Genomic DNA, 20,521 nt, shown 5'->3' on the forward strand with positions numbered 1-20,521 from the left:
TGTTACAGCCTTAAAAAGACAAGCCTGATATTAGTAGTGATGGCTCAAGTTGTTGCCACGAGCCGGTTTTTTACGGTTGATTAGTAGTGGGTTGAGAATATTATGTAATATCAATTGTTTGGTAAATAGTTGGAATGATTTCTCTTATTGACTTTGAGTGGTGGGGGACCGATGTGATAACTCTTCACGTAAATTAAATACGAGTATTATTCATTTCATTAATAAAACATAACTTGGGCCATAATAATAAAACTAGACTTCAACCCCGAACTTGGACCAAGCTTGAGTTGATTAGTAGTCAAACTTTCATAATCTATGCAATGAATTACTTTGTTTTACAAATTACTCGTATATATTTACGACCAAAATGGAATGAACTTTATCTTGGACCAAGCTTGAGTTGATTAGTAGTCAAACTCATTTGCAATCTCACATCAATATCTTTGTGGCCTTGTGGGTGCACCATTAAACCCCTTTTGCCCATTGACTTTAACCAAAACAAATTTTACTAGTTAGTTATCAATCTTTCATGTATATCATATCATATTGTTGAATCATTGTGCTTTACCAATAATATATGCAATAAAACTTTTGAAAAGATGGACTAGCCATTGAATTCATTATATGTTCAATCACGTATGACTAAAACATTCAATTCGTGGGTCATTTTATAGATATTCTTGAATTGAAAGTTCTAAGTTTATGCTACAAATGTCACATATTACATTCTTTATGGATTTCCTTCGAACCCCTTTTAGGTAGGAGGGAGTGGGACTTGGGTAAGGGGTCAGGTATGTGTAACCCGATCAGCTACACCATTCCTTTCATTCGGGTAAGAATCGAGTATCAAGAATCGGGTATCAAATCGGGCTAACTAACCGATGTTGGGTAAGAACTTCCAACGTTCGAAATTGGTGGGTCCCTCCCCCCTCAACGGCTCGTTTGACCAAGATTTAAAAAAAAAAAAGTTTTTTTCCCTCCTATATGCATCACCACCTTCACCACCATTTATGCTTCTTCTATATATATATATATATATATATACACACACCTATATGCATCACCACTTTCACCACCATTTCTACTTCTTCCACCACCCACCATGGAACCACCACGAGGTAACAAACGAAACCCACCACTGAATCATCATCAACCACCACCACCGAATTGGCAACCACCACCCAATCGGTACTATACACCACCACCACCATCCACCCACTACTCCCAGACACACCAACAACAATACTATACGCCACAACCTGCTAGTCCAGCCTACGGCTACAACATGGGTCCACCGCGAATGGTCGAACCACACCACATTGAGCTTGCACAATCAAGCGACTTTGGTGCGTTTGATGATCTCGCCAGTGACGATGTTGTACCTGAAACGCCAAATCCAACTCCATCCGCAACTCCAACCGGTTTGAATATACACTTTGAAAATACACTTTGAATATACATATATATATATACGTAATATATACACTGTTAATATACATATATATACGTAATATATACACTATTAATATACATATATATATATACGTAATATATAAACTGTTTTGTAGAAGAAGACGATGACGAGGAGGTTGTAGAATGTGATGCTCGTGGGAAGAAAAAGTTATCCGGGAGGAAGCCGCGAGAAGTATGGGCGAAAGAACAAGAGGTGGGTGTTGGCTCAAGCATGGATTCAAATCTCGGAGTGTAAGAAATTTGGAAACGAACAAAAGGCGGAAGGGTTTTGGAAGCGAGTTCTTCAACACTATGCTAGTACCTTGGGTTCGACTAATCGAATCTTTCATAGCTTGACTACCAAGTGGAAGGTGATGAATGCGGAGATGGGTAATTTCAACCGGGTTGTGGATTCAAGCGGTAAAAATATGAACCATAATTATGTTTTCGAGCAATGTTTCTGTTTTGTACCATGATTTATGTATGCGTTTGGTATATATATGTTTTCGAGCAATGTTTCTGTAATGTGATATATATGTATGCGTTTAATGCGTTTGGTATATATAGTTTATGTTTCCATTTTGTGTTTATGTAGTTTCGTGCAAAGGGAAGTGGATGCAATGACTTGGATATTATGACGACCGCTTTGTCTGATTACTATACCAAAATGGACAAGCATTTTACTCATATACCGGCGTGGAAAGCGATGAAAGATCATGACAAGTGGAAGCACCAAGAATGTTTCTCTAATATTGTAGGAATGGGAATCCCGACGTCTAGTGGATCTTCAAAGAGAAAGTCATCGGATTTTGAAGAGGCAAGCAACGACAATGTACTACCCGACATTAATGAAGACCCCTGTCCACCCCTGCCGCCAAGAAAGATGAAAAAGAAGCAAGTTTCATCGTCCTCAAGCTCGGCGACAAGTATGGCCGATGAACTCACGAACTACGCACAAAGGAGGACGCAGTATATGGAGATTAAGGAGGAGAAGGAAGATTTGGCGAAGCATTTGATGGCTACACAACTCGAGGGGGAAATGTTCAAGAACCGCCAACGTGAATGGAAGGTGTTTAAGGAGCCGCATGATGACATTGTCGATCCCGTCTTGTTGGAATGAGTTTTAGAGGAAAAAAGCGCCCTCGGTAAAAAAAACGGGTGGCCATGTAATTTTTAATTTGAAGTATTATGTGTTGAATTATTTAATTTTTAGACATTTGTGGTTTGTATGTTTTTAAAAAAAAAATGGAATGTAATGTTTGTTGTGTGTTTTATTTGTTAATGTTTTAGTATTTATATTTATATAGTTTAATTATATGTAATAAAAAAAAATAAAAAAGAAAATAAAACTGGGTAGGATTGAGTATGTATTGCCAGTGATTTGGGTAAGAATTGGATAGAATTTGGTAGTGATGAGTTGAAATGTTTTAATTGGTAGATGAATTGAGTAAGATTGGATACTTAAAGTGGTACCCCTTCCTACCTTAGCACTATGTTGTAAGATTGTAACAGTATTCAAGACGTCAAATCACATTTGCAAGGCAAAAGGACACTTTTCTAATTGTCGCGTCATCCAAAGTAGTTTCTATTAAAAAGTGTCTATAAGATAAGAAAATGCCATTTAAATATTAAATACCTTTTTCTAAGTTTTAAAATAACTTAGAGCATCTCCAATCACAATAAGCTTTTATAGCTTTTTTTTATTTGTCACATCATTTTGAGTTAAAAAATTTTATAAAAGCTTTTTGCATTAAACAAATATATATCTATGTTGAATAATATTAATGGAGATGAAGTTGTAAAATATATGTAAATAGCCACTTAAAAGCAAGCTTAGAATGGGATAAAAAGATAAATTAAAAGGACTTAACTTGAAAATTAATATAAAAAAGCTGGGAGGGGATTCCCTCAAGTTGATCCTAACATGACTAGTCATGTTAGGGTGATCTTGGCCTTTGGATGAAACTCAAGGGCCAAGATTCAAAGATGATATTTGAATCTTGACCATTGATTTTCATTCAAGGGTTAAGATCTCTCCAACTTGACTCAAGTTGGAGACTCAACTTAAGGGAATCCTTACCCAAAAAAGCTATTGGTGTAAGAGGTTGATGTTCCTCATGTTGGAACCACGTTAGTGTGACCGTCACTGATCATGTATAATTCCTGATATGATAATTGACAATAACTGAAATCCCTATGTCTAGGTAAATATATGATGGGCGTATTTACTCTTAGAGACGTAGTATAGGGTTTCCCATTAGGTGATTGTAACTAAGAGGACTAATGATACACACATTAAACACCAGAAGGGTTAAATGTGTAAATACTAAAGGGTTGAATGTGTAATTACTCTCATTATAATAGAGGGTAATTAACCCTAAGTTAAGGTTAATCACAACACATAATAAACCATAATTTTCGTGTGCCTCCTCTCTCTAAATTCGTGCATCATGTTCCAGCCGAATTACTCATCCCATTATTACTCAATCACCTTGTTATGGGAACCCGAAATCAATAGCAATTATGCTTTAATGTTCTTACAGGTTCCACAAGACGATTGGGGATGTTTTATCACTCGAATCGAATCATGTTTATTCCAACATGTGGTATCAGAGCCAGGTTACGAGCTATAAGTCATGATTTGGTTCGAATTTGATGAATTTCGCGAACTAAAAATCTGAAGAATAAGAACTTCGTGCTGACGTCACACGAACTTCGTGCTGACGTCATCACGGACTAATGTTCACTTCGCGCTGACGTCATCTTCGTGCTAACATCATCATGCCTTCTGCTCATTTTCGCGCTTACGTCATCTCTAACTCGCGCTTACGTCATCGCGAATTCATGCTTACGTCATCACACGAACTTCAACTATCTTCATATGCGAATTACATACAAACTCGTGCTTACGTCATCACGAGCTTATGACAACTTCGCGCTGACATTATCACAAACCGAATACATCTTCGTGCTTACGTCTCCACGACTAAAGGATGTCTTCGTGTTTACATTATCACGAACTTACTAACTATTTCGTGCTTATTAAGTCACCAGTTATGACTTAAGTTCGTGTTATACTAAAGAAGATCTTAGCTAATGAATGTGTTCGTGCTTACTATTTTACCCTATAACTTTGTGTCTGAATTTGTCTCTAACTTTTCAAAAATAATTTTTTCTGAGACGTTTTTACCATAGCACTTTAAGGGTAAAATTTTTTGGACCCTGCTCCCAGGGGCGCTGCCCCCGGACCCCCGTAATGTGTGGGGGCTTCGCACTAATGTACATGGTTTCATCATTTGTGCCCAAAGGTCAAATATGATTCTCAGGGTGCGTTCTTTTCCTTTTGGATAATGAACACTAAGTATATTTATTCTGCCCAAAGGTGATTTAATACACTTTTTGTGCTAAAAGGAATATCTTTTCATGCATAAGATACACGATTCTTAATTTTGTGCCCAAAGGTCAAAAGATAAGCGTTGTGCCGCATGACCCTAATGCTCATGCGTACTTAGATATTAGTTACTTCTGCCCAAAGGTGATGTAAATCTAAGTAGAGCCTTATGTCAACTTATTGTTTTGGTGTTTACAATAGGTTACCTATCACTGGCTTCATTAGTATAATGGTCTTAGTCTCATTACTTTTAGGAACATTACTTTAGCCTCTTACGTATTTAGGCATTACATTAGTTCCATTACTTTTAGAGACATTAGTTAATAAGCCTTGGATATCTAATTCTGTTATTATAAGGAACATTATTATTAGCCCTTAGTTAAGTTTAGGCATTACTTTAGTTCCATTAGTTTTATAGATATTGTTTAGTCTGCTTTAGATAGCTAATTATGTCACTATAATCTTATTGCCCTTAGTTTTAGGCATTACTTTAATAATCTTCTATTACCTGTATCATAAATTGATATCCTTCTTATTTCCACTGTAGTACCTAACTTAGGCATTAAGCCATATATTGATGCAAACTTTGCTTTATGAAACGATTAATTACCTCTAACTCTAAAGATGCTAGACCTTGACTATGTCATTCGCCATAATGAACCTACTGCTATTACTGCTAACTTTTTCGCAGTTCAAAAAGCAAATTTTAAGAAAATGGGATAGGGCGAATCACTTGTCACTAATGATGGTCAAGAACTTCATCAATCATAGTATCTGAGGGAATGTATAAGGCGTATGCAAGTAGCTTAAATACAAAGGAAATAGCAGTATTTGTGAACACATAATGAATATGACTGACATGACTCATAAGTTTAAGAGTCCTAAAATTGAAAGTCTTTGATAATTTTCTTGTGCATTTTTTAATGACCTCATTGCATGCTCATTTTGACACCTTCAAAATTAACTTTAGCGCTATGAAGGATAAATGGTCGATAAGTGAACTAAATGCAATGTATGTGCAAGAAAATGTTCGTCTTAAGTTGGGCCAACCTAAAGTGTTTACCTTACTACCACTGCTAATTCCATTAAGAGGAAAGATATGACAATAATAATACTGCAAATAAAGTTCAAAAGGCTAATCATGGTGTTGTTGCTTCTAGCTTTAAGTCCTTGACTAGCAATCCTAACTGCAAATTCTCATTGTGCCCAGATTGCCCTAAAATCAAGGAGTAGCTAGCTAAGAAAGGTAACTTATTTCATGTAATATTTGATTCTTTTTATGATGTATCTATTAATACATGTGTGAGTGATTCTAATTATATGGTTCATGTGATTAACTCAACATAAGGGAGTTCCATACAATCCAGAAGCTATCAAATGACCAAAGAAAGCTTAGAGTTGGAAGGGTTGATCTCTTATATGTCGAAACCATGGAGACTTATGATTTACATATAAACACTTGAAAGTGTATTAGACTAGTGGATACCTTATGTGTGCCGAGAATTTCTCGGAACACTGTGTCTATTTTTTCTAGTCTAACACCTTGAAAGTTATGTATTAATTCATGGTTACGATGAGATTGCCATTACTCATAATAATGAATTTCTTAGTCATAGTTTCTTGAATGGATTGTTGTATAAGTTAAAACTAGATCATAATTTCTCACAGTCTTTGTTGTCTCCTAATATTGATGACATAACTAAAACAAAGATAAAATCACCTAACTAATTAAGAGAATTACTCCATATAGTGGCATAAATACCTTAGCCACATCTCACGAGTTTGCATGATACAACTCATAAAGGATGGAATATTACATTCTCTTGACTTTTGTGATTTTGAAACATGTATTTAATGGCTTAAGGGATCAAGAAAGGAGCCACTAGAAGTTCCAACTTGCTGGAAATAATTTACTCTGATGTTAGTGGCCCCTATCCCGCATCCATGCATCATTTATTAGAATCATTAACGATTATTCACATTATATGCACCTATATTTGATCTGAACCCTTGGAGACTTTTATTGATCTTGTAACTTTGGTTTTAAACCAACTTGATCATAAAATAAAAGTTGTGAGATCAGATAGAGCAGGTGAGTATTATGATTGACATATTGATATTGGTTAAGCTCTTAATCCTTTCCATAACTTTTGAAAGGAACAAGACATAAGTAACTAATATACCATGTTTGGTTCTTCTCAACAAACTTTTATGTTTCTAAAAGGAGAAAATAGAACCTTAATGGACATGGTGAAAAGTATGTTTGTCAACACTAACTTACCTACTTTCCTTTAGACTGAGGCCTTACGCACAGCTGTTCATATACTCAATAAGAGTTTCATTAGAATCTGTCCTTAAGACTCCTGGACAGACTGGAAACTGAGTCTGAATTATATGAATGTATGAGATTGTACTGCCAAAGCATAACTCTATAACCCTAACTTAAAGAAACTGGATCCTAAATCCTTTACTTGTTTCTTTATTAGTTATTAGTCTTACTGTCTTTCCTACACTACTAGCATTATTGACACGCATTATGTCACATTTCATGAGAACTAAGAGATCAGTGGGAGCACGACAAATCATAACTTAAGATTTGCAGGAAGTACAAGAAGCGGGGGGAACCACTCGTCGGTTATTATTACTCCTCCGATAACTCCTCTTGTACCCAACGCTGCTCCTAATATCACTGATCCACTTTTTCCTAATTAAAATCAAAATCCTAATCCTCCTAATTAGAATACTACTAATGATAAAGCATCTTATTAATAATGCTAAAGCATCTTCCTTACTGAACCTGAAAATCAACTCAGGAGATTATCTAGGTCACGCAAGACCATAACTTTGATGATTTCATTATTTAACTGAAGTTGAGGACATTGGAGAGCTTACTGATCCTACCTCTTATTAAGAAGCCATTAATAGCGATCATGTCGCTTAGTGGAATGAAGCCATAATTTGAGAGCTTAATTCCATATAGCATAATGACGTTTAGGACTTGGTTGAATTTCTTGAAGAATCCAAATCTATAAGTTGTAAGTGGATCTTCAAAACCAAATTAGACCCGAATGGAAACGTCAAACGCTATAAGGCCATAACCATTTGCGAAGGGCTTTACTCAAAAAGAAGGAATCGATTATCAAGAGACCTTATCTCCTGTCTCATAAAGATTCCTTAAGGATCATCATGGCATTCGTATCTCATTATGATTTAGAGTTACATTAGATGGATGTCAAGACCACTTTCCTAAATGCAAACTTGCATTAAGAAGGATACATGTGAACCTGAAGTTCCATAAAGTAAATAGCACATGATCTGCAAGTTGAATAAGTCCATATACAGGTTGAAGCAAGCATCACTAAAATGGTACGTTAAGTTTAATGAAGTCATAAGAGGACACGACTTCCTAAGAAAATCAAGTGGATTAATGCACCTATCTCAAGATCAGTGGGAGTAAATTTACAATCCTTGTTTTGCATGTGAATGTTATACTTGCAAGTAACTACTTGGATATGTTGCATGAGTCGAAGCATTTACTTTTCGCAGAATGTCGACATAAAAGATCTCGGTGATGCCTTTAATGCACAGGTATCGATATACATCGGGATAGGTGTAATGATGTTCTAGTTCTTTCTCAAAAGACTTATGTTGAACATGTCTTAGAACGCCATAACATGCAACACTACACACCCACTATAGATCTATTAGTAGAAAAAGGAAACGTATGTGATTGTTTCCAAAGTCTGAACATTGAAAGGGCAAATGAGGATGATACCTTACTCATAAGTAGTTGAGAGCATTATGTACGCTCAGGTCTGTACCGTTCAGATATCGCTTACATTACCGGTATGTTTGTGAGTTAAGTATATAATCCCGGATTAGCATATTGGAAAATGGCTAAAAAGGTTCTACGATATCTGCAAAGGACCAAAGACTACATATTAACTTATAGAAGAGGTGACAACTTAGAAGTAGTGGGATGTTTTAGTTCCAATAAGAAATCTACTTCTGAATGTATATTTATGATTAGCTGGCAAACCTATCTTTTGACGGAGTCATAAGTAGAAACTGACTGCAGCGTCTACCATGATGTCTGAACGTTCATAATTTCATGTCATGAGATGTTGTTAAAGAACCTGGTCAGTGGACTCGAAAGTCGTCAACTTTATTATTAGACCATTGAAGTTTTACTGTGATAACTCAGCTACCGTAATTTTTGAACAGTAACAGTTCAACTGGCGCTGAGATGTATCTCGATACAAAGTTTCTGTTTTACGTTAACGGAATGAGGAAAATGTTCTTTGTATTGAGTACATAAGTACACATAATATGCTACTGGATCCAATGACCGAAGGTCTTCCTCCTAAAATCTTCGTAGGATATGTATCGAAGATGAGGCTTACTTGAAGACATATTATGATAGCATGTTGTACTTATTGGTCATTATTATTATGTTAATTAAAATTTTCCTCCTTATTCAGATTTTGTTTGTCTATTAGTTACACTTCGAACTCATAACAGTGTAAAGACATTATATAACAAAATTTGTCTTAGTCAATTGATCATTGCTTATTAGTTTTAAATTTGAGTCATAGTTTGACTAGTGGGGGTCCTGAGTTGATGTTCTTCTCTACGACTCTACTTATTGGCTATGATTTCGGTTTAAAACAAAATGAGTATTATTCCGGAACTTATTTGAATACTCATAGATACATGATCGCTCGGTCAAGTGGGAGAATGTTGGAACCACGTTAGTGTGACCGTCACTGATCATGTATCATTCCTGATATAATATTGACAATAACTGAAATCCCTATGTCTAGGTAAAATATGATGGGCGTATTTACTCTTAGAGACGTAGTATAGGGTTTCCTATTAGGTGATTGTAACTAAGAGGATTAATGATACACACATTAAACACCAGAAGGGTTAAATGTGTAAATACTAAAGGGTTGAATGTGTAATTACTCTCATTATAAATAGAGGGTAATTAACCCTAAGTTAAGGTTAATCACAACACATAATAAACCCTAATTTTCGTGTGCATCCTCTCTCTAAATCTGAGCATCATGTTCCAGCCGAATTACTCATCTCATTATTACTCAATCACCTTGTTATGGGAACCCGAAATCAATAGCAATTATGCTTTAATGTTCTTACAGGTTCCACAGAACGATTGGGGATGTTTTATCACTCGAATCGAATCATGTTTATTCCAACACCTCAACCTTTAGAAAAAAAAAAAAAGCTTTAGTTTACAATAGTAAAAAGCTTTTGAATAGCTTTTCTATAAAAAAAAAAAAAAAAAGTCTTTGATAAACCTCCCATTGGAGGTGTCCTTACAAGTACATGGGTTTTAAAGTTGCCTTCATTAAATTTAGGAAAATGCTGAAAAAAGCTTTAAAAATTGCTATAGTAATAAACTAATAACAAGGACAGTACCACGAATTTCATGAAAATTTAGTGGGATCATAAAATTTAGAACGTGCAACGTCAAAAATATTGCAGTAAAACAACAATAAATGGCATGTACGAAGTAACAGTACATAATGGTGTGAATTGACAAATTGTGATACATATACTTGTCGTGTATGTATTAAAAAATATGTTGTTAGATTAACATAAATCATATATTTGGTTTAACATGTCGAGGGATATAATTCCAAATTTGCAAGTATCTTTTAATATGGAGTTTCGTAGTATTAACAGGGGTCATTCGACCCAACTAATGAGGGTCGTGTGATAAGGTAGTAATGCCAAGACACTGGTTGTTATTGGACAATAAAATTAGAAATGAAATATGTTTGTTACTTATATATAGCTCACACAAGGTAAGAAGATAAGATGAAAACTAAATTAAGATCAATCAAAGGATATATAATCCAAATGTTAGCATTCTAATTTATAAATATATGGATAACTTTTATTTTTAAGTATTTTACCGTATAAAACAATCTTGACATTATACATTGGGTTAACAAAATTGCACAAAAAGTTAGGTTAATTTGTTTGGGTTCATTATTTTGGAAATTATGCAAACAACGAGTATGCAATTCAGTGTGGATCCTCGACATTTCTCTCGAATGACAATTATTACCATACGAGTTTACCATGATGTGTATTTTACATGTTTTTATACATGTAAGTACTTTTAAGATCGTTTGGTTACACATAGAAGATTACATGTCTGTAATATATGATACTACCATGACACTTAAAGGCATATAACATCACTTTTTACACCTCTAATATTTTAATTAAAGCAAATGTAAAACCTAAATTAGAATCAGTGCAAACTACTCAAATACTTTTAAGAATATGTCATTTAATAAAAAATTTCATAATAAAAAGCCTGATGTCATAACCTCACATCCTATTGTTATCAATGGTAGATTATCATTCTAGGTTCAAAAAAATTCTCCATAATTTTATATATAATTTATTATAGAAATTAGTTATTATAAAACAAGTATTAGACTTAAAATAAAATAAATATAATTACATCTTGACTACCAATTGATCATCTTGAGTTCTTGACTACCAATTGATCATAAATCAACGGGATCTGTCACCATGTAACCATATGGGGCAACTGATGAAGGCTGCAAATAACATGTTCAAATATTGTAAAAGATATATGAAGAAACTATGTCTTGTGATCCATGTGTAAGAATGATGAGTCTCTGGAGACAAATTTTTTACAGTGTACGCTTTCGGTACTAAAACGGTACATGAGATCAGAGAATTTTCACTCATTTACTCTTTTTTTTATAACCATGACCATTTAAACATGATCATGATATATAAATTTGATGCACAAAGCTTTACGTTATATAATTATTTAGCATTGATGTATGAAAATTCACAGATTATATAATATATAGAACTAATAAATCACAAATAAAATAAATTAATCATGATGGTTTTCATGACTTATATATAAACATCAGACATGATATATAATAATTTTCAATTCAAAAAAAAAGTTACATTTAATTCATATTAATTATTTATCTGAACTTGCTCCTTAAATATATACAAGTAGTCCATATTCTTCTAAAGAAATAGTTAAGAACTTAAGAAAAACTTTTGCACTATGAAATAGAATTCTCACAATAGAAATGAAGGTGTAACACACGCGCACACAAAAGCGTGAAAAAGGCAATCTATCCATAGAGATAAAACTTCTCTCCCACACGAATTAGGCCTCTTGTATACGACTGCGCGCAATACGCACCCCTCTCTCCCTTTTTCCTTTTTCACCCCCTTATGTTTTCCGAATTTTATACTTATTCCCCCCCACATCCATATATAATTCACAATTTAATTTATTTCCTTTTAACAATTAACAAAAATAAAATTATAATTAAAAAAAACCAACCAAACCCTAGAAAATAACAAAACACATAATCGGTGATCCAATAGTTAATTAATCCATCAATTCACCTTAATTACATCTTGTCGACACAAATCCCTATCTTAATTTCGTCAAAAAGGTTAGTAATTTCATTAATTTTGTTGTTTTAATTTTCCCCCAATTTAATTATATTTTAATTGAATTCTATTTTTTGTGTATTTTTTCATTATAATTTATGCAGTATTTACTGTTTTTAGTTTTTATGTGATTTAGTTATTTCTGTATATATATAATTATATATGTGAGTTTAGGTTTTGGGGATGCTGATCAAGTATTTATTTATTTAATTTAAATTAATTATTTTTGAGTTTGATTGATCATACTTTGTGTCATAGATTTGTTCTGAATTTTATAAAAAATTCAAAAAAATTTATAAGTTTTATTTAATTTATTTTGTGTATTATGAGATTATATTTATATGTTGCTTGGATAAAGTTATTTTTCAAATTTGCAATATTTGATTTTTGTGTATGGGGTAATTTAGTTTTAAATATGAAGATAAAGATCTGATATAATAGAATAAAATATTAAAGAAGGTGTGGCAGTTGTATTTATGTTTGTATGTATATATGTATGCATAATAATGTTTGTAGGAAAAGTGGATCTTATTACTGATCAACAAAAAGAATTTCAAAGTGATGATATTATATTTGTATTTCTTTTATTACAATAAAGTATGGATCTTTATTTATTTTATGTATATATGATACATGGCCTAATGATGAACTAGTGATGGATGTTGTCAGATCTTTTTTCTTTCGCTTTTATAATATCTGATTATGGGTTTTAAGTCGTATCGGTTTAGATTTGATATTGGTTTATGATATGGGAAGCTAATTAAAAAACAAATTTCTCTGGCAGGTTAATCTATCTGCAAGTTTGGAGATATCATGAGGTTCAAAAAGGGCAGTATGGTGGAGGTTATGAACAAGGAAGTGCCTGCGTCGTGGTGTCTTGCAGAAATTGTTTCTGGTAATGGACATGCTTTCGATGTAAGGTATGATGGTTACCAAGGTGTGGAGAAGGTACCTAGGAGGTTCCTTAGGCCTTGTCCTCCTGTGATTAGTTCACGGAGATGGGTGAGTGGGGATATTGTGGAAGTGTTTGATGAGAATTCATGGAAAGTTGCTACTGTTTTGAAGGAATTGAAAGGTGGTCAATTTTTGGTAAGGCTGCATGGATTTACCGATGAAATTAGAGTCCAGAAAACAAATGTAAGGGAGCGGCAGTCTTGGATTGGTGGTCAATGGATTCCAGTTGGAAAGGTAAAAATCTTCATTACATGTGGTTTTGTTTCTTTTGAAGTCTATCTCTTATCTGTATTGATGATTATTATCTGATATCCTTACCTTTTTGTTTATTTCTTGTCTTCTATGTAGATTTTAGGAAGCTATGGAGTCGAACCAGATTACTCCATGAAGATGGGCACCCAGGTACCAGTAGCTGCTGGTTTAAAGAATTTTCAGGAAGAAGATGGTTGCTTACCTGTCTACAATGATGCTAGATTTCAGGAGTCACGTGGTGCATCTAAGAAGCTAAAACAATCTTCCCCTTTTTGTTCATCTCTTATTGGAGCTAAGAGATTCAAACCTGCCGAGCAAGATGGCAGTGAAAGGCACGTTTCAGGCCATTTATATGAAAAGGTAGTTGCTTTTGAGGGTAACAATTACATGCAAGCCTCATTTAACAATACTTTAAATGGTTATAATGAAACAGAGAAAAGAAAAACAAATGGTGTTGGATGTACTCTTACAAGAATATCAGAACCTAGTTACTCTGATGATGACCAGTGCTCAGTCGGTAGTTGTAGTGTTCCTAGTGATGGTCCTAATAAGTTGTCTAGTCCTTATGATGCAGATATTCTTTCTAGTGATGGCGAGTCTTATAACACTTCACGGGATGAACAGGAAGTGGAAGTGAGTGTCCATAGGTTAGAGTTACATGCTTATCGTTCCACTTTGGAGGCATTATATGCTTCTGGCCCATTAAGTTGGGAAAAAGAAGCATTATTGACAAACCTTCGCATTAACCTCCATATATCAAATGATGAACATTTGACAGAGTTAAGGAATTTAATTTCTTCTGGAGCTGGTATTCTTGATTAACAGTGAATTGACGGTTTTCTTTACTTTTTATTTCTTTTATCCCTTTTTAAGATTAGGATGTTCATGTACAATTCCAATAATTATTGTAAGAAGTAATATGAGATATCACGTGTAGTAGCTTCCTCTGCCAAATATCTATAGTTACCTAAACATTTTTCGTTTTTGTAATTAGCAATGCAATGTAATCAATCTTTAATGAGGTGAAATCAAAGCTCGTTCATCTTGTTATCCTAATTTTTTTTTCATTGTAAACTATTGTATTGATACTTTAGTTCAAAACCTGTTTAAGATTTGATCTTTTTCTCGTATAAATGTTATTGATGGATTGTGTACGTTTTCCAGAGCCACATTGGAGGCATACATCTTTTGCTTCCAAAGGTCGAAACAAGATTCTGGTTCTGCTGCCTTTCTCTTGGAAAAAGCAGTGGGACATTCCAGCATCAATGTGCTACAGATAAGACAATTTGTTGCCATTGGCACTTATCTGAACAATTAAAAGATAGCGATGTCATTGTTTAATGTTATTAGCTGATCTGTTTTTATTTCAGGCCAGTCTTGAGATATGTCATTCACTATGCTGGAGATGATTATGTCGATAAAGGTGTCTGATATATCATTAGCTTATATGCTATAAAGAAGCCTTTTTGGCAAATAAATTACTGTTTGTTTCTGTACATTATCCTATATTATATGGCTGTCTTAACCACGATGCAGGTTTATTGTGTGAAGAAACCTCAAGTGAACTGTAAGTTAACTACACCAGATTTTCTTGAAATTTGGAGCGTAATGCATAGATCTTTTATACTAACAAGGTTAAAACCTAAAAGGATGATTGTGGCAATAGTTTAATGGTGTTCACTTGTTATAAATATATCATTACCATATATAATGTCTACTGTGATGCACATTTAAATCATTAAATGTTGGGCCTCTTTATCGCTTTCTGTTCTGTTAATCTTCCATCTGCGTATGGAAACAGAGACATGACGCACACAAAGACACTTTCTTTTGAGATTTGGCTCCATTGAGTTGAAGTATTGTTTCTAACTTTGATAAGTTGCCTCTCCATGATACTAGAACTTTTAGATGTTTGGGTGTTCCAGTTATTGATTTTTCAATTCAATTCGACTAGTGTACTGTAAGGGTGTTGTAATGAGTCAGCCAGTGTTTTGCCCAGAATTCTGTGAATATAAATCCGGCACACAATTTTGGGGCCCTCTCTACAGATCGAAATCTTAGCTGATGCTTATGAGCTTATCGCGCTGTGTACATTTATGAAAATGCTGAAATTATTTCTAAATATATTAAAAAAAAAAAAAAAAAAAAGAAGATAAATATTGTGTGCTGGAGTGATGATGGAGTATATTTTGCAAGGATGGAACAGGCAATCTAATTGTTCTAATCTGAAATTTAGTCGAAAGATCAAAACTGATATAAATCTTATGAAGTATGCATTACGTTCAGGTTAAGGATTTTGCAATTATCCAATGTATTAGTAATTATGTATGTTTGTTTCGTTCTTTTGATAATATCATTTACTATTGTGTTGTCAGGCGCGTATATTTAAACTTTGTACTGTATAATTATACTGTACTTTATGTTTTGCACTTCTGTTTGACATTACCAGTCATAATGGACATCTTTAAAAAAATATCATTAAACCATCATATGATGAGGGTGTGTAAACTGATTTTATGTTTTATCATGACATTATATTTTGATGATGTCATAGTTGATTTGTTAGATGGTTTAAAAAGTTGCTATTTTTATTTTTGACAGGATGGATGGTTATGATGTTATCAAATGGTGGCATGGAACTCACTCCAAGACATCAACTTGAATGAAGAAAGACTGTTTGCTTGTTTCCGTCTACTTGATTTTGTATGAGTATATCGTATGGTCCAGATATTCTTTCTGTCGTAAATAGACCTTGATTTTATTTAATTATTTATTATTTCTTTCATTCTTATCGTATTAAAAAACAAACTGATATGAAGTGTTTTCTGTTTGCTGTGTTGACAAGCGGTCTTCATTGAAGACCTCTTGAATATAGATTTTTAAGATAATTTGTTTTTTCTTTTTAAATAAGTAGAAGTAAAGTGTGATTCTGTTTTTAATAAGCATTCGCGCACTTGTAAATAAGCAAAACTTAATCGACTTGGTGAATGTAAAAAAGGCCAAGATGTCTTTTGGTAAAGGTAATCTAAGGATTGGGTTTAAAGTGGTTTGCAAAAGTGTATGGATAGTGTCTTGGTTTGGTTTAAATTGTGCTCGTAATATAAATCAATACCTTTTCCACCACCCCAGTTATATGTGTGACCTATCTAAGAATATGCGTTATTGTTTGACCGACCTACTTTACATAATGGGGATTTATCGTATAGGAATTTTTTTAACTTTTTCCGTTAATTTGAACTATAAATAAAGATGCATTGTTATATTAATTACATGCTAAATTAATTCTTGGTTCAAAATGTTTGTAAGCTTATTCACTACATGTTTTCTTGGGTAAAAGGTATTACCTTGTTTGAACTTTTATACCAACGAAATTAGTACATCTCAAGTAATGTGGCTAAAACACCACATTAGTTTCCTTACACAACATGCCGTGTTGAGCTAAGCCAAGGTGTGATGTGTTGGATTAAAACAAATAAACTTCAAACTGTGCTTTTTTTTTATGCTTGCTTTAAGCTAAAAACAAGGTGGACTATATAGATTAGTTTACTACATTTCCAATAATTACTTTGAGCTAAAAATGAGATACGTAATCCAGGCAATAGAATTAAAATCTGAAATGTATGTTTATGGTTATAAACTAAAATGATAGACATTATCCTGAATACATAATCAATCAACCAATAATTCGGGATCTACCTTCTCCAGAAGACCCACCATGAGTCCCAGTATGCCATTTCTTTAACGAAATGACAATCGGCCATTTCTGTAACTTTTGAGAGAGATATATGCATTAACTCGATTTTATTGTGATTATTAAAATAGCTACATTTTCCACAAAGAGATTGATATTAGATAATTCTTTTTGACTTTTACCACCAACTATTCTACTAACATGTAATCAACTTCAACTCGAGAAATCAACATCGTCCGTAAAACTCAATCTATTTCTTTTCTATAAAAAAAAACTTCTATGCGTTTATCTAAACAATGCATAGCCTCAACAAGGTAATGTTAGCAAATAAACTACGAGTATTTATTTGGTTTTGTACAGCAGCATACAGACTAAAAATAGAATATAGACGTCACTACAACTTTACAACTAAGTGCGATAAACTGCTTGGTTTTCTCATATTTCTTTGATAAAGAAAGTAATGACAGACAAAGCAGATCAATTTGGTTCAAAAACATTCAAAAAGTAATGACAGACAAAGCAGATCAATTTGGTTCAAAAGCATTCAAAAAGTAAACCTCGCATAGTGAAAACATCATGAGTTGATAACAGTCTACATAGACATACATTCTCATTAATCCAAGTACAAGAATAATATCTTTCTCGTCTGGCTCCCAAACAAATCTTGGAGATGAGTAAAAAAAGATAAAATAAAAAACCATCACGACTTCAAATCCTTCATCCATGTCAAATGAGAATCTTTTCTCTAATCAAAAGCATCATCATCGTCATCTGGAAGGGGTTGGTTTGCAGCTTGTGCAAGCTCTTGCTCATGCCTAAACACATGATTCATCCATCATAAACATTATATTAATATCCAAATAATATACACACCCCTAATCCAAAAATTGTTGTGTAAAACTTACTGTTGTTGAGCAACAAGATCGATTTGAACCTCTGGTGGGGCAAGAGCAGGAGACTCTACAAAGTGCAGGTTTGGATCCCTAATCAACCACAAAAAGTCGTATCAGAATTATATGAAATTTATATATTTAAAGATACACATTTTGTGCTGTACCATTCCCTCCCCCCGCAAAATAAAAAAAAAAAGAACATATAAAGAATAGACTTGTAAAACCAGGAGTAAAGCATATTGTATACTGTACATTTTAATACTTTATAGCCACTAATGAAGGATTCTTACCCAGCAAGTTTCCTGGCAAGGTAGAGGAATGGCTTCTCAAAGTTGTAGTTACTCTTCGCTGAAATCTCATAATATTGCAAGTTCTTCTTACGGTGGAAAGTAACCTGCTTTGCTTTCACTTGACGGTTCTTCACATCAACCTTGTTTCCACATAGTACAATCGGGATATTCTCACATACCCTACAGAGATTCACACAACAGAAAAGTTAAATGTCAAAATATATTTCAACATAATGACAAAGACTAAGAACTTTGCTATAGGTAAGTTCAGCATAACTCCTACATAATACTGTCATAAAATAAAGTCAATCTTTGAAAACAAACCTGCAAAGATCACGATGCCATGTGGGAACATTCTTGTATGTCAACCTGGCAGTTACATCAAACATGATGATTGCGCATTGTCCGTGAATGCTGTGATACAATCAATTAGTTAGATGGCTAATAATGACCAAAGACATCGATGATTAACATTACAAAAACTATGACCAAAGAGATTGATTATGACTATTAGTACTTACTAATATCCATCTCTAAGACCACCAAATTTCTCTTGTCCGGCTGTGTCCCAGCAGTAAAACCGAATCTTCCCACAGTTGGTGAAAAAATCCAAAGGATGAACCTCCACACCAATAGTTGCTAAACATGATCAACAAAATAACAGTATAAAACATTCATGTACATAAAAAGGAAAAGAAAAGGTTATCATAATGACTTCCCAAACATATCAATATTTACAAGTCCTTACGTTCATATTTCTTCTCAAATTCACCAGTCAAATGCCTCTTCACAAATGTAGTTTTTCCTGCACAACAAATGTATTAGAAAATACTAAATTCAATTTTTGGCAAGCTTACTAGAATACATATCGCAAATTTACATGTTATTCAGAATCACAATCATTTTTTTCCCTTCTCTGTTAGTTATAACAATTACTAAAAAACGCCTCATATTATTCATAAACACAACTGCAGATTGCAAGCTGTGATAAATTGTAAATTTGATTCTGAGATTTGCACATTAGTCAATCACATATCATCGTTTAAATTTTAGTTTCGATCTATCATTTACCGACTAATATAAAAGCAAATATCTGTTTTAGTTATAACTATTACTTATAACGCCTAAATGATCTAGAATTTACCTTAATCACACAAAAATATCAAGGGAATACCACCACGCATACTAGCTGAAAACTCATGTAAATAATACAGATCAGATGCCGTACTTACGGAAAGTTCAAAACTATTTCTATTAAGGTGGTCTTTTCGTTAGCTTCCGTAGAAGAACTTAACGCCTTCTTTTTAACCTATTTAGGGTAAAAGCTTAAAACTTTTTTTAGCCAAACAATCCTCTAGACTGCTTCCTCTAAAACATCAAATCTGTCAAGTTATGTTATGTATACCAAAATATTCTAATTATAGATCAATTTTATCAAGAGAAAGTTAAACCCTAATTGAAATAACAACATAATTTATCATCTTAAATAAACCCTAAACCAAAATGTGAATCTAATTACCAAATACCCTAATCTATAAATCAAAACCATAAACTAATCCTGAAAACTTATAAATCTATAAAAACTTAAAACAATTATAATTATAATAATAATACCAAAAAGTGCATAAAAGAAATTCGAAAAAAAAAAAACTTACCAGTTCCACCATCACCGACAATAACAAGTTTGAAACTTGGGTAATCAACAGTTTGCTGATTTGGTAAAGCCTATAACACAAAAGATAATAATAAATAAATAAAAAAAACCCAGAAAAATTAAAGCGAAAAATGATCAAAATAACACAAACCGAGATGAAATCAATGAAAATCAGATAGTGGGTTAGATTTAGATTTAAATAAAGGTTTGATCTTTACCATTTTTCTCGAAAGTCGACAAAGAGAGTGATATATGTATATGTGATGTATATATAGAGAAGAGAAGAGGAGGTAAAGAAGCGGATGCCGATTCTGCGTTTGAAATTGAGATACCCTAAACCTAACGCAGCATTTTATATTAGTATTTTCATTATACATTTGGCTTTAATCTTACGCATCAATTTCCACCGTCCGATCAAGGTTAGTCATAGCTATCGAGTAGATCATGTTG

General features: G+C 33.4%; 2 protein-coding genes and 1 long non-coding RNA gene across 3 annotated transcripts; 2 read left to right on the top strand and 1 right to left on the bottom strand.

Annotated features, from left to right (window-relative positions):
- Positions 1 to 12,198: 12,198 nt before the first annotated feature.
- On the top strand, positions 12,199 to 14,599 carry LOC122608229. The gene is made up of 3 exons (XM_043781321.1): positions 12,199 to 12,339; positions 13,122 to 13,525; positions 13,640 to 14,599. The coding sequence occupies exons 2-3, from the start codon at positions 13,151 to 13,153 to the stop codon at positions 14,363 to 14,365; spliced, it is 1,101 nt and encodes a 366-aa protein (XP_043637256.1). The 5' UTR covers positions 12,199 to 12,339; positions 13,122 to 13,150; the 3' UTR covers positions 14,366 to 14,599.
- A 373-nt stretch (positions 14,600 to 14,972) lies between these two features.
- Positions 14,973 to 16,328, top strand: LOC122608240. The gene is made up of 2 exons (XR_006325191.1): positions 14,973 to 15,110; positions 16,145 to 16,328. It is a non-coding gene; the product is annotated as an uncharacterized LOC122608240 (long non-coding RNA).
- A 1,434-nt stretch (positions 16,329 to 17,762) lies between these two features.
- LOC122580405 (GTP-binding nuclear protein Ran1A) lies at positions 17,763 to 20,399 on the bottom strand. Its single transcript, XM_043752674.1, has 8 exons — positions 20,290 to 20,399; positions 20,073 to 20,142; positions 19,166 to 19,222; positions 18,939 to 19,056; positions 18,742 to 18,831; positions 18,418 to 18,597; positions 18,140 to 18,217; positions 17,763 to 18,049 (listed from the first exon to the last, which is right to left on the bottom strand). The coding sequence occupies exons 1-8, from the start codon at positions 20,290 to 20,292 to the stop codon at positions 17,980 to 17,982; spliced, it is 666 nt and encodes a 221-aa protein (XP_043608609.1). The 5' UTR covers positions 20,293 to 20,399; the 3' UTR covers positions 17,763 to 17,979.
- Positions 20,400 to 20,521: the final 122 nt, after the last annotated feature.

The sequence above is a fragment of the Erigeron canadensis genome, chromosome 1 (genome assembly GCF_010389155.1).
Source record: "Erigeron canadensis isolate Cc75 chromosome 1, C_canadensis_v1, whole genome shotgun sequence".
Classification (NCBI taxonomy): domain Eukaryota; kingdom Viridiplantae; phylum Streptophyta; class Magnoliopsida; order Asterales; family Asteraceae; genus Erigeron; species Erigeron canadensis.